Source organism: Pelodiscus sinensis, chromosome 3 (genome assembly GCF_052426305.1).
Source record: "Pelodiscus sinensis isolate ZL-2025 chromosome 3, ASM5242630v1, whole genome shotgun sequence".
In the NCBI taxonomy this organism is placed as follows: domain Eukaryota; kingdom Metazoa; phylum Chordata; order Testudines; family Trionychidae; genus Pelodiscus; species Pelodiscus sinensis.
In genome coordinates this window covers 140,810,355-140,824,012 of record NC_143054.1, presented here as the reverse complement: position 1 = coordinate 140,824,012, position 13,658 = coordinate 140,810,355, and the positions used below count along the sequence as shown (strand labels likewise).

General features: G+C 41.2%; 1 protein-coding gene across 7 annotated transcripts in view; it reads right to left on the bottom strand.

Moving 5' to 3' along the window:
* Positions 1–13,658, bottom strand: part of LTBP1 (latent transforming growth factor beta binding protein 1) — a 328,168-nt gene that overhangs the window by 242,897 nt on the left and 71,613 nt on the right. For all 7 annotated transcript variants that reach the window (XM_075924972.2, XM_075924973.2, XM_075924974.2 and 4 more), the window contains exon 4: positions 3,791–3,966. In XM_075924972.2, coding sequence (XP_075781087.2) covers positions 3,791–3,966 — 176 coding nt within the window. The remainder of the gene's footprint in view (positions 1–3,790; positions 3,967–13,658) is intronic.

Sequence of the window (13,658 nt, the reverse complement as noted above, 5' to 3'; positions counted from 1 at the left end):
TTGTCAATTAATTTCAGGTTTGCCAACATGGGCAACTGCCTCAGGAATAGAATTGGTAGTTCTACTCCAGGGCTACTCAACTTTGGAAGCCGCAGGGGCCACAATGATACTCATTGCACATGACAAGGGCTGAAACCAACGCAAGTGTGGTTGCATATATATGCAAATATACAGCCGCTCCACAAGTTACGAACAAGTTATGGACCAACACTTGGTCCGTAACTCGAAGTGTTCGTAACTCGGATCCCATAGAGTTACATGGCGACCGTGCTGTTCGTAAGTGCGGATCACCATTCGTAACTCGGATCCGCATTTACAACCGCTTTGGTCGTAAGTGCGGATGGTCGTAACTCGGGGAGTGGGTCTATATGCAAATAGCTTATTTAACACTGATGGGCATGAATACAAAAATTAAGGCAAGACTACACAACACACAGGCCCTATTTAAGTCAGTTCTGCTGATATTAATAAAATTTAATATTTACCCTATTTCCACCCATATGACAACACTTTAAATGAGCAATTGACAGTCCAGGAATTTAACTACTAAAATGCATATCAACAGAAAACCATTATATTGACTACTTTTTTTGTTTTGGCTTCACAACAGTCCAGGAATTTAACTACTAAAACATATATCAACCCATACCGCACCGCGGGCCGCATATGGCCCATAGACTGCGTATTAAATAGCCCTGTTCTACTCCTTAGATGCCCCTCTCCTTGCCTCTCTCAAGCTGACTATGGCAAAAGGCAAATTTGTCTCTAAAGTGTGTCTTATACTGCAATAATTTAGGATTTATAAAATGTTATGCCAATTTGACTTCAGATGCCAACAGTGCTGGAATGGAACTACCTAAGGAGTTAATAGAAATCAAATCAGTATAGGACACTAAAGATCAGCAAAATATGCTTTAACTATTGAAAACTGAGGTAATTCTAGTTTCTGATCAACATTAAAATGTGTCTCAAAAGAAAATAAATATTTAAAAATTAGATAATCTCAGAAAAACACTTTTAAACCAGACAAAATGCAGGAAAAACAACTGTAATTTTCTTGACATCAGTGCTGCAAATGTAAAAGGAAAAAAATATTTTCAGCCAAAAACTGTGTCCAAAATGGAATTTAATATTAACTACCACCTGAAATAAAATATTTGGTTTCCTTCATTATTCTTTGATATGACCGTTATCAAGATCATACATGGTTGAAACAAATACATTTTATGAAATGTAAGCATCTTATGAAATTTACATGTATAAGCAAATGAAGTAGACACGATTTGTACTGGATGCAATTCAGACAGAATTTCAAACTATTCCAGAGTGAACTTGTACCCTGTTAGTAGAACTGATCAAGATGAAAAATAGACTTTCTTTGTGGTGTCAAACTCTTTTGGAAAGAACAATTTATACCACACAAGAAGGAGATATATATAATCAGCAGACTAAATTGCATCCAAAAGATTTACCCTACCCTTCCCACATTTATTGGCTTTCAACCAAAGTAGCAGGTGTCTATGCTTTCAAAATGAAAGCAGAAATTATGAGAATTAGTTTTTACTCACAGAATCATTTGTTTGACACTCTATTGTTACATTTGAATTCCTGTATAGCCGCAGCTCACATTTATCTGGCTATTATTTTATCTTATATTTTAAAAAGTTATTTAAAGATAGGTAGAGGTTTTCTTTTAAATCATATCTAGCAACAGATTTCAAAAATTTAAGTTGAGAGAAAAGTTTGGGTATTTTTATGGTTACTTATCGGACCTCACCCTATGCCTTCTTGGTCAACTGAATGTTTACCATATTGCCAACGTTATTCCTCCAAGTGATTTAATTAAGTAGAACTCCTACAAAACACGTCTACTTAACTAAATTGCTACAGTCAAGTAATTTAATTATTTTTTTCTTAAGATATCACATTTTGAAAGATGCAGCAGTTTTCTGAGCTCAGAATCCACTCTATAATTTAGAAGCCAACTCATGCAGCTGGTCACATTCTGGATCTGTGTTGGGATTGGAGAATAGGGAATTGGAATTACATTTACTTCATGATGCATCTTGTCAGGCTAGGTGACCTATTTTACTTATCAAGCTCCAAAGATTAATAGTTCCAGAGGGTTTCCAGTGGGCTCAGAGAGAAAGTTGTTTGCTCAAATAGGCCATTCTTTCAGAGATTTCATAGGCCTTTATAACACCCTTTTGCCTTCACCATCAGTGAGCTTTCTATTAGGCATCCTTTTTTTTCCAGCATTGCTCTCACAGGTCACTCCACTTTATGGAAGACATGCAACAAATGAAGTGAGAGGGAAGACAGCTAGGGTATTGATACAGGAAGTGCTGTTTGCTAGGATTGCCAGTTGATATTAAGAGGAGAAGTAAAGAGCTTCACGGAGGAAGCCATTTGCAGAGCACAAGAAATTTTACTGGCTCTATGCATGTATTATACTCCATATTCTTGGTTGCCATCTACTAACATCTTATCTATTAGCCATTTACATATATACTAACACAGAGTATTCATGCAGTAGTTTCAGAATAATTTTGCTATGTATTATTAATTATTATTCAGCCACAAAGGAATCAAATAAACAGTAATTTTCCTCCACATAATAGCATCTGAAAAATCTCAGACAGCTGATTTGTTTGGTGTTAACTCTGGGTTTCTTGCATATTGATAAAGACCAGCAAGGAAAGACTGGGTCCATTACTGCTGGAGATTGTTAACACCTCCCTTTGAAAGGGCAGACTGCCAACTGCCTTGAAGTTCAGTCTTTGCTGTAGGCACAGCGAGGAAAGGTTTTGTGGGTAGTTTATTTTATCACTTAAAATTATGATTTGGTTATGTTAATTTCAGTTTTGTTGTTTAAAATGGGTAGTTACTCTTGTGTGACTTGAAATTTTAATTAACTGTAAGTGCATCCAAAACTGTAGATAGGCTTTTGTTTGCATCTAAATATAAATATCTAAACAAACTAAAATGGAATTACAGAGTAGCTAAATAAACAGATCTGCATTCAGAATCTATATTCACAGCTTTTCAACTCCTCTCACTGGTATAAGGCTCTTATCTTTCTAAATTCATGGCAGAAATAGTTTTTCTCTACCACAATACACAACATATAATGAAGTCAAGTTTAGGCAGAGGAAGTTTGTGGGGAATAGAAGATAAGGACCTTACTTCCTCAAATAGACTATATGACCTTTTAACTCAAGGAACATTTCTTCAGCTCAAGACAGCAGACACTTTGTAATGCCTAATGCATTATTCATCACATTCTCCAACCTTTAAGACAGAACTTGTCCTTGAGCTGACTATATGATGGGATGTGAGCCAAGGCAAAAAGTTGGGCACCTATACAACCATGAACTAGAAACTCTCCTTACTGTGCAAAAGTCTATAAACATGTAATAAATTAAACATTAAAAAATCACTGATGAGAATGCAATCCTGAGTGCAGGAATGGACCTCACCGTTTATATTGGCTATACTCTATTATATCAAAATCTAGCAGAATTCACAGAGCATTTATTTATCTGAGAAGAAGCCATGATAATAGAAATAGTATTACATAATTCCAGAGGTGAGTCCGATTCAATTTTTTTTTTATGAACAGGAAGTCATACTAAATGTAGAATGTCTTGCTTGCATGCAAATTATCTTATTCTTTATTATTCTGACTTATCTGTTTTGACATGTTAGCACTATCCAGACGTCATACCAAAATATTTCCAACATTTGAAACTACATTTTCTCTATGCTATTTGGTTACAGTTTTACTCACAATGGAAAGGTGATGCGAGTTGATCCTGGCCCATTCTTAGAGGCAAAGTACCATCAGCAGATTGTTCTCCTGAAATCACTTTCTTTGTTGGATAATATTTGGGTTTGAACCCATATTCTTGTGTCTGGCCATGATGAAGATTCATCATCAAAGTCTGAGATGAAAGGGGTATCATTCTGTTTGATGGAAACAAAAAGATTAAATTAATAAATTGATCGAGGCAACACTAAAATAAATACACATTACAGTAAAAGACAGAGAGAGAAAAGAAGAAAAAACTATTGATCACACATTCGTGTTCATGTTAGGTCTCAAAATAAAGTTTGGAAAGCTTATTGGATGAAAGCCTTTGGCTTAGAAATACAGCAACTGAGTTTCAATACTTTCCACTTGATCATGCCTCGAGCATTCGCCTGGCCTTGTCAGTCAAAGGATATCTACGAAACTTGTAGCATATGTCAACACTACACAGAAGATCAAAGGTGCTGTTGTCGATCTTCCAGGGTTCGAATTAGTGGGTCTAGTGAAGACACTAGTGAAGACTGAGAGGGGTGCTCTGGTCAATGCCGATAGTCCTGCTTCCATGAGGAGTAAGGGAAGTTAAAGGGAGCATGTTCTCCCTTTGATTTCCTGCAGCGTGGACAGTGCCAAAAGTCGATTTAAGGTACTTCAGCTTCAGCTACACAATTAACGTGGTTGAAGTTGTGTCTCTCAATTCAACCTTATCCCATATCCTAATAAGTACTGACATCATTTAACAGATTACCAAAACTATATGTAGGTAGGGGGAATCTCTCCTCAGAACTCCAAGTCAGAACACAATTTTATTAAAAACACAAAATTTCCAGAGTGGATCAGACAAGCAGAAATGCATTTAGGTCATTCTCTTGTTTCCTGCAATGGCTGGTACCAAGTACTTCATCTGAAGATACAAGAAATACTGTAGTAAACATAATGAAATAAACTTGCTTGTTAGGGAACTTTCTTCCTTGGTCAGTTAATGATTGACTTATGAGCTAAAGTATTTGGTTTTACAATCACTTATACATTTTTATCCTCTTTAATGCACCTTTTTACTTAAACCAGGTCAAATCTGACCCATGGTGACTAGTCCAGTGGCAATATGAAAGAAACTTATTCAGCGAGCCCTACTTTTTAATATGGATTAATAGTGAAAACAACAACACATCTCAAAGAACAACAGTTATGAAAGTTAAGTAACCGTTTTTTCTTCTTTGAGTGATTGTTCACATCCATTCTATGTAGGTGACTCCAAAGGAGAAGCCCCAGGAGGTGGGATTGGAGTTCTAATCTTCAACCGAGTGGAAGACAGCACTATCAAGAGCTGCCTCCTCCCTAGCGAGGTGAGCCAGAGCATAATGGTTGGGAAAGGTATGAATTGAAAACTATGTGGCAGCCCTACAGGTGTTCAAAACAGGGATCTGAAATAGGGATCTGAGCCACAAAGGCCATAGAGGAGGCCTGCACCCTGGAGTGGGCCATGAGAAGAGGGGCTGGGACTCCAGCAGGACTATAGCACTCCTTGATGCAGGAAATTTTCCATGAAGAAATTCTCTGGGCAGAGACTGGCTGGCCCTTGAGCCTCTCCGCAATTACCACAAACAACTATGAGGACATATGAAAGGGTTATGTCCTGTCTAAAAAACAAGCCAATGCTCTCCTAACATCTTGGGTACGTCTAGACTACCGGGTTTCTGTCGACAAAACTTCTGTTGACAAAGAGCGTCCAGACACATTGAGTTCTGTCGACAAAGCAAGCTGCTTTGTCGACAGAACCCTGTAGTCTAGACGCAACCCTACAGGTAATAACACCTTCTGTCGACAGAACTCTGTCGACAGAAGGTGTTATGCCTCATAAAATGAGGTATACCAGCGTCGACAAAACTGCTGAGTTCTGTCGACATAATGTCGACAGAACTCAGCGGTAGTGTAGACGCTGGTATAGTTTTGTTGACAAAGTGGACTTTTGTCGACAAAACTCAGTAGTCTAGAAACACCCCTAGAGTGTGTAAAGCCAGTTCTTTACTAGAACCATGGGACTTGGGGTAAAAAAATGGGAGAAAAATATCCTGAGACACATGAAATTGAGATACCACCTTTCGCAGGAAGGAAAGATGGGGGTGTAGCCTGACCTTATCCTTGAAAAAGACTGCATGGGGGGGGTCTAAGGTAAGGGGCCTTAACTCTGACACCCAACGTAATAACCACAAGGAACAACACCTTCTAAGATGTGTAATAGTGAACACGTTGCCATAGGCTCGAAGGGGGGCCCTGTCTGGACCAAGTTAACGTCCCACTGGGGGACAGGTTGTCGGACATGTGGGTAAAGCCTGCCCAGCCTCTTCAGAAACTGATGGACCTCTTGGTGCGCAAAGAGCATCGTGCCCCAGGAGCCCAAGTGAAAAGCAGAAATAGCCATGAGGTGAACCCTGATTGATGAAGAGGGCCCTGCTTTCAGTTCCCTCTACTCTATTCACCCTGCTCCTCTGATTAGAAAGCCAACTTCCTTCATTCTTCTCTCTTCCACCTTTAACTTTTTTGCCCTTCTTCTTCACCGTGTATGTCTCTCCATTTCCTAACCCTGGCTTGCTTCCCCTTTTACTGCTCCCGCATTGCTGCACAATTAGGCAGCATCTCTCATACACTTTGGACTTCTTCCACTACAAAATTATTCCCTCCTTCTACCAAACAGCATTATTTTATCAACCTGGTCATCTCATCCACAATCCCAGTTGCAGTGTCCTATAAAGGTCAGTGGGTTATTTCACATCACCACTTTACAGATCCCTGATAATGACACATTCTTGAAGCAGGTAGAGGAAGTTGCTAGTACCCCTTTGAATTTTTGTGGGAGAACTGCAGCTGGCAGCCGGCAATACAGCACAGAAAACTATCTTAACTACTTTGAAATTCTTTGTAAAGGTTAAGACATTTATTCACAACACGCAGCAATGGCTATAAACAAATGAGGCAAGAGCCGCAATAAGCGAAGTCCTGGCTACTTATAATATGTGTGATTTATTTTCTCCCTTTGTTGTGTGTGGCTCCCAGAAGAAAACTGATAAGTTGATTTATTTATTGAGATAAAATCCGAGACAGCCTTAGGAGTAAACTTCAGGTGGAGTCTGCAAACTACCATGTTCTTCTGAAATCTCTTATAGAGAGGTTGGCCATGTGTAGATGTATGCTTTGTCTTAACTGACTCAGTCTCATGGTCAATAATAAGGTCAATTTATGAAATGTTTTCACCTTGTATATCTGTTCTCCCATTTAGTTTGTGTTGCCCAAGTCACCAAATGGTTATAATTCCTTCAGAAAAATTTGCCATCACTGATCATGAGCGAGGTGAAACTTCTTGGATCACTGTAGCTTTGAATAATGAGCAGTGCCCATCTTACCAAGTTTTCATCAAGTCTTTATTTTTTTAACTGTGGAAGCAACTTTGCTCCTTTATTAAATGTACTTTCCCCACTCATTTCCTCGCCATTACTCTTCCTCTTTTTGTCCCACATCTTATAATAAAGTATTTTTACATCTGTTGTAAGTTCAGTAAATACATTTCCACACTTCAGCCATGTAGCTCTATAACTGAATACTGCTAAAGATTGACCTTGTTTCGCTTTTTTGAGCAAGTTCTCCCCTATACATATGCCACATTCAGTTCATAGAATCATAGGACTGGAAGGGACCTCGAGAGGTCATCGAGTCCAGCCCCCTCCCTCAAGGCAGGACCAAGCTCCGTCTACACCATCCCCGACAGATGTCTATCTAACCTGTCCTTAAATATCTCCAGAGAGGGAGATTCTACCACCTCCCTTGGCAATTTATTCCAATATTTGACCACCCTGACAGTTAGGAATTTTTTCCTAATGTCCAATCTAAACCTCCCTTGCTGCACTTTAAGCCCATTACTCCTTGTCCTGTCCTCAGAAATGAAGAGAAACAAATTTTCTCCTTCCTCCTTGTGACACCCTTTTAGATATTTGAAAACTGCTATCATGTCCCCCTTTAATCTTCTTTTTTCCAAACTAAAGAAGCCCAGTTCATGAAGCCTGGCTTCATAGGTCATGTTCTCTAGACCTTTAATCATTCTTGTCGCTCTTCTCTGTACTCTTTCCAATTTCTCCACATCTTTCTTGAAATGTGGCGCCCAGAACTGGACACAGTACTCCAGCTGAGGCCTAACTAGTGCAGAGTAGAGCGGTAGAATGACTTCATGAGTTTTGCTTACAACACACCTGTTGATACAACCTAGAATCAGATTTGCTTTTTTTGCAACAGCATCACACTGTTGACTCATATTCAACTTGTGGTCCACTATGACCCCTAGATCCCTTTCCGTTCCTATTCCATTGTCTTTAAAGTATCTGGGACTAGATGTTGTACAATGGATGTTGTACATTTTAGCAAAATCCAGCATTCCCAATTTTCGAACTGTGGTCTGTTGTCCATTATTACTGATTTTGGAATTCTAGGACATGCAAAAACAGATTTAATGTGCCTGCAACTGTTGCTGCTCTGGTGGTATTTTCAAACATGACTATTCCTGGGAAAGAGGTAAGTAGGTCCATTATAACCAGGCAAGTATGTCTTACAGGTTACACATTTAAATTCCTACTTTGCTGAATATTTTCCTACTTTTTAGGCAATATCACCAGTTCTTTTTACTGAGAATCTTCTGTACCACATATACAGAAGTGCTTCATCCAGATATTAAGCTGTGCACTGTCAGATGAACCACATGCTCTTGAGGAAATGTCTGCCATTACTAAGTGAGATGCAGGGAGGAACTCTAGATTCACACCATACTTCTGTATTTATAAAAGTAGTTACGGCATCTTTGGTGTACTTCTCCAAGTCCCTTTTTGTGTATTGCAATCACTGGTTTGTGATCAGTTTCTGCACTGATGCCACAACCAGAAAGTTGTGAAATACCATATACCCATATTCCAGACCTAGTGTCACTTTGACAATTAGTATATGCATCTATTCTGTATGGCTGTCACAGCCCTACATGCATATGACACTGATAGTATCATAACAGTGTCAGGTAAATGATCAGCTATCTCAACACTCTTTTGGAGGCAGCTGTTTGATGTCTTTAAGTGGCTTAAAACTTGGATAACAGAATGTCCTTTAAAATTACAGAACTCTTTCAAGACCTGATATCCATTCCCATTCAATGTCTTAGATGAGTTGTGAGAACTGAATAGTGAGGTATGAGTTCGCTGACGAAATTCAACGTGCCTTCAGCCTTTGAATACCCTTTTTATCTTCAGGTCTCTACATGTTTATTTTTACATGAAATTTTGATTCATCAGGTAAGAGTCCTTTGGAGGTCTTTCTCTATGCCAACTCTTATTTTGAAATTGACATTTGACTTTTTCATTTTAAGGTTATTTCTCTTCAGTCATTCCAAATGGTCAATGTTTGCAGTGTTGTAGTCATATCAGACCCAGGATATTAGTGAGACAAGGTGGGTGAGGTAATATCTTGCATTGGACCAACTTCTGCTGGTGAAAGAGACAAGTTTTCAAACTAAACAGAGCTCATAAGAAGTTGGTCCAATAAAATATATTACCTCATCCATCTTGTCTTTCCCAAATAGCCAATAGTGGTATCGCCCCAAATTATTATGTCACTAGTGTGCACTTTCATGCCTGCTAGGATGCCAGCATCTGGATTAATTGTGTAGTGAAATACTTCTGGAATCAACCATTCCAAAAAGCAGTCTAAAGTAGTAGTATTTGCCAAATGGTGCACTGACAGTGCAGCTCTTACAGCACTCAGTGTCCCAGGGGATCTGCCAAAATCCAGCTGACACCTAATTTACTGAAGCAATTTCCTTGTGCCACATCAGACAACTGTTCACATTTTGTGGGCATGTGGAAGCGTTCTCTTTTTGTTTAACTCCATAGGGTTCATACACAGCCATAGCTCACTTCCTTTCCTCACCTCCTATAACTAAGGAGTGAATCCACCTGACTAGTTTTTATATTATCTGAATTATACCATTTGCTGTTATGTTTTGCAGTTTTAGCCTCTTCGTGTTTATGAAGATTTTCATGTTGTGTGGACCACAGATTCTGCATCTTTTCTTAATTGTGACTTACACGTTACTGGTATGTACCCATTTCCTGTGATTACATCTTCATATGCTATTTATAATTTCATATCTGGTTCTATGTTGTCTCTCTCTGGTATACATCCTGTAAGCATCACAAGCATGTGTAAACCCAAGACTGGAGACTGCCTTTGTGTACCACATCAAACTCTTGTTTTATTAATTTCTTTTTATACTTAAATGTAGTGGAATTGTTGCTCCATTATGGTCTTTCACAGACACTTTTGCCTCTTCCGCTTTTATGTGCACCTCGTGTCTCTCTATTTCAGTTTCTGCTATTATGTTTACTTGTGCCCCAGTGTCTATCATTTGTTCACATTTTAATTAGTCAATCTTTTGCATTTTCAGCCTCCTCCATTGTGTTTAAATACAGCTCTTGCTTTTTACTTGAAACCTTTTTGCACTTAATATATGCACTTTTATTTTTGCTTTCTCTGAACTTTTTAGCATGAACCCAACCATTATAACTATTTCTACATTTTTGACAGAATGTAGGGCATTTCCTTTACTGACGATGGTTGCCACATTCCTGGAATTGTTTCTTGCTTTCCATGTTTTGGTCCTTGGCCAATTTAATTTCTGTTAACTTTTCCCTGGCTGGTTTAGCTGGTGTTCTCATAGTCAAATGCTCTGTGCCTTTCTCTAGGCTTTTTATTGGTGGTTTTTGCTGGTTGGCATATACATATTGTCCTCTCTTCTTTATCTATCTATCTTTAATAACTACTGACAAATGCATATATTGTTATACCCCAGGACAATCTGGTCTTTAATCAGAGAGCTTTAATATTCCATACTCACATGTCTAACTTTTTAGTTTTAAGTCCATAACAAACAGCTCTCTCTGTCAAATAATACTGTGCTAGGAACACAATGCACCTCAAACATTTTCATTATATCTGCAAAAGCTTTCTTTACCTCTCTTTCCCCCACCATCTCTGTATGGAATGTGTTGTACACATCAAGGGCTTCTGTACCTCTCACCGTTCACAGAAGAGCAATCTTTTGCTCATCCTCTAATTTATGCACCTGTGGCCTTCCTATATAGCTCAGATTAATGTATTCAGCATACACCCTGATTCTCAGGACTGGTGGGCAGTTACATGGAGTTGCACCGGCTCTGTAGCAGCCATTTCAATTTTACTTCTCTCACTGGATCTTACTGCATGCTGTTCCTTCCACTTCTAGTAACACATCCTATCCTAGACCTGAATTTCTTCTTTAAACTAGTTGAGAAAGAGTGAGTTTGAAACTTGGTAGAAATGGCAAGTTAAACACTCGCTGCGGTTCATTCTTACTGCCAGGCATGAGAAGAGGAAACTGAGCCAGGATGGCAGCTGCTCCATACTTTCTTCTTTTATATGCGAGCATTAGGTGGTGTAGGGGGCATGCACAGCCCCAGTGAACACTGCTATTAAAAAAAAAAATCCAACCTTGTGTACATGAGGTGCATGGACACTAGGGATGTGAAATCCCATTTAATTATGTAACTGGTTAAATGTTAAGTTTAACCAGGTAACTGATTAAATGAGGGGATTTTGGCAGGGGATGCGCAGCTGGGCTGGAGCGCTTCCACCGCCACTACCACAGGGCGAGGGCTGCTCCTGTCTGGCTACTTCCGGCCCCTTGAGGTTCTGCCAGCTCTCAGCCCATGCGAGGCCAGAAGTGGCAGCACACACGGGAGTCTTACGGTGCTAAAGTACCTGTTAGCACTCTTAATGCACACCTAACAGTGGGATCCACACTGACACACAGTCTTCCTACTCACAAACTCTGAAGTCTTTCATTTGTTTATTGCCTCTAAACAAAGCCCTCCTCAAAATTAATGTACCATGACACCTGTGAGAAATCAACCAATTAGCAAAAGAAAAGTTAAGTGATGGCTGAAGATAACCAGCTCTTCTGTTAAGTATTTATGTATATAAAAATGGTATCTGCTTTATTTGTTTCCTACTCTCCCTGCTCCCATCTTTAAAACACTGGCTGTCTTCTCTAAGGGTATGTCTACACTACAAAGTTAGTTCGAACTAACGGATGTTAGTTCGAACTAACTTTCATAGGCGCTACATTAGCGCTCCGTTAGTTCGAATTTAATTCAAACTAACGGAGCGCTTAGTTCGAACTAGGTAATCCTCATTCCACGAGGATTAAGCCTAGTTCGAACTAGCTAGTTCGAATTAAGGGGTGTGTAGCTGGCCAACACCAGGGAAACTCTACTGCCCCCCTCCTGGCCCTGGACCCCATAAAGGGGCACGGGCTGGCTACGGTGCCCGTGCCAGGTGCAAGCCTGCCAGCACCCAGCCAGCAGACCCTGCATCTGGCACGGATCGAGCCACCCACCCGATGCCCCCCAGCACTCCCCCTCTTCCCGGGACCAGGCTGGCGGCTCCCGGGAGCTTGCCCGGGACCACAAGAGGCGGGCACCCACCTGGGCTAGTGCGGACATCGTGGACCTTGTCAACGATCTCCGCACTAGGCACAGGAAAGTGGCCGGCTTGGGCAGGATAGCTGCCAGCCTGGCCACCCAGGAGCAGGTGTGCAAGAGAATCAAGGGGGTCCACTGAGACCCCGGACCCTGAGCCCTGAGCTTACAATGGCCATCCTGGGTCAGACCAAAGGTCCATATAGCCCAGTAGCCTGTCTGCCGACAGCGGCCAACGCTAGGGACCCTGGAGGGGATGGACCGAAGACAGTGACCAAGCCATTTGTCTTGTGCCATCCCTCTCCAGCCTTCCACAAACCTTGGGCAGGGACACCACTCCTACCCCCTGGCTAATAGTACTCCATGGACCCAACCTCCATCACTTGATCTCACTTCCCTTTAAACTCTGTTCCAGTTCTAGCCTTCACAGCCTCCGGCAGCAAGGAGTTCCACAGGTTGACTCGTTGCTTTGTGAAGAACAACTTTCTGTTACTAGTTTGAAGCCTGCTACCCATTCTTTTCCTTTGGTGTCCTCTAGTCCTTCTTTATGGGAACTAATGAAGAACTTTTTTGTATGCACCGTCTCCACCCAACTCCTGCTTTTAGAGACCTCTATCCTGTCCCCCCTCCGTCTCCTCTTTTCTAAGCTGAAAAGTCCCAGTCTCTTTAGCCTCTCTTCATATGGGACCTGTTCCCAACCCCTGATCATTTTAGTTGCCCTCCCCTCTCCCAGCCTCTCTCTTCCCCTCTCCCACCTCCTTTTCCCAGTCTCCCCCAGTTTTGTTCAATAAAGACAGATTCCATTTTGGAAGACACGTTATCTTTATTTTGTACATCAAGAAGAGGGGCTAGGGAAGGGTAAGTGGAAGGAGGTGAGGGAGGAATGGGGCACGAGCCCCCGATGGGGAGGACTGGGCTGGCTCTGCGGGCTTCTGGGATTGGAAGCTCTCCTGCAGCCCCCCAATTACCCCCTCTCCCCAGATGGCAGCCTGCGGCAAGTGCAGCCGGGCTGATGGCCGAGTGCTGTGATGTGCCCAGTGTGGGCACTCAGGGCACTCCAAGCCAGGACTGCTTTGCAAGCGGGGAACACCTGAGAACTGTCTGTCCGGGGTGGGGGTCGGGACCCTTTAAGCACAGCCCTCGGCTAGTCTGAGACAGCATCTCCACGCTCTAAGTCCTCCTCTGATGCCCTGCCGGCACTACTTCCGGCCATCCTTAACCCCGCTTCAGGGTCCACTTAATGTGGACGCGCTAGTTCGAATTAGCAAAACGCTAATTCGAACTAGTTTTTAGTTCTAGATGCG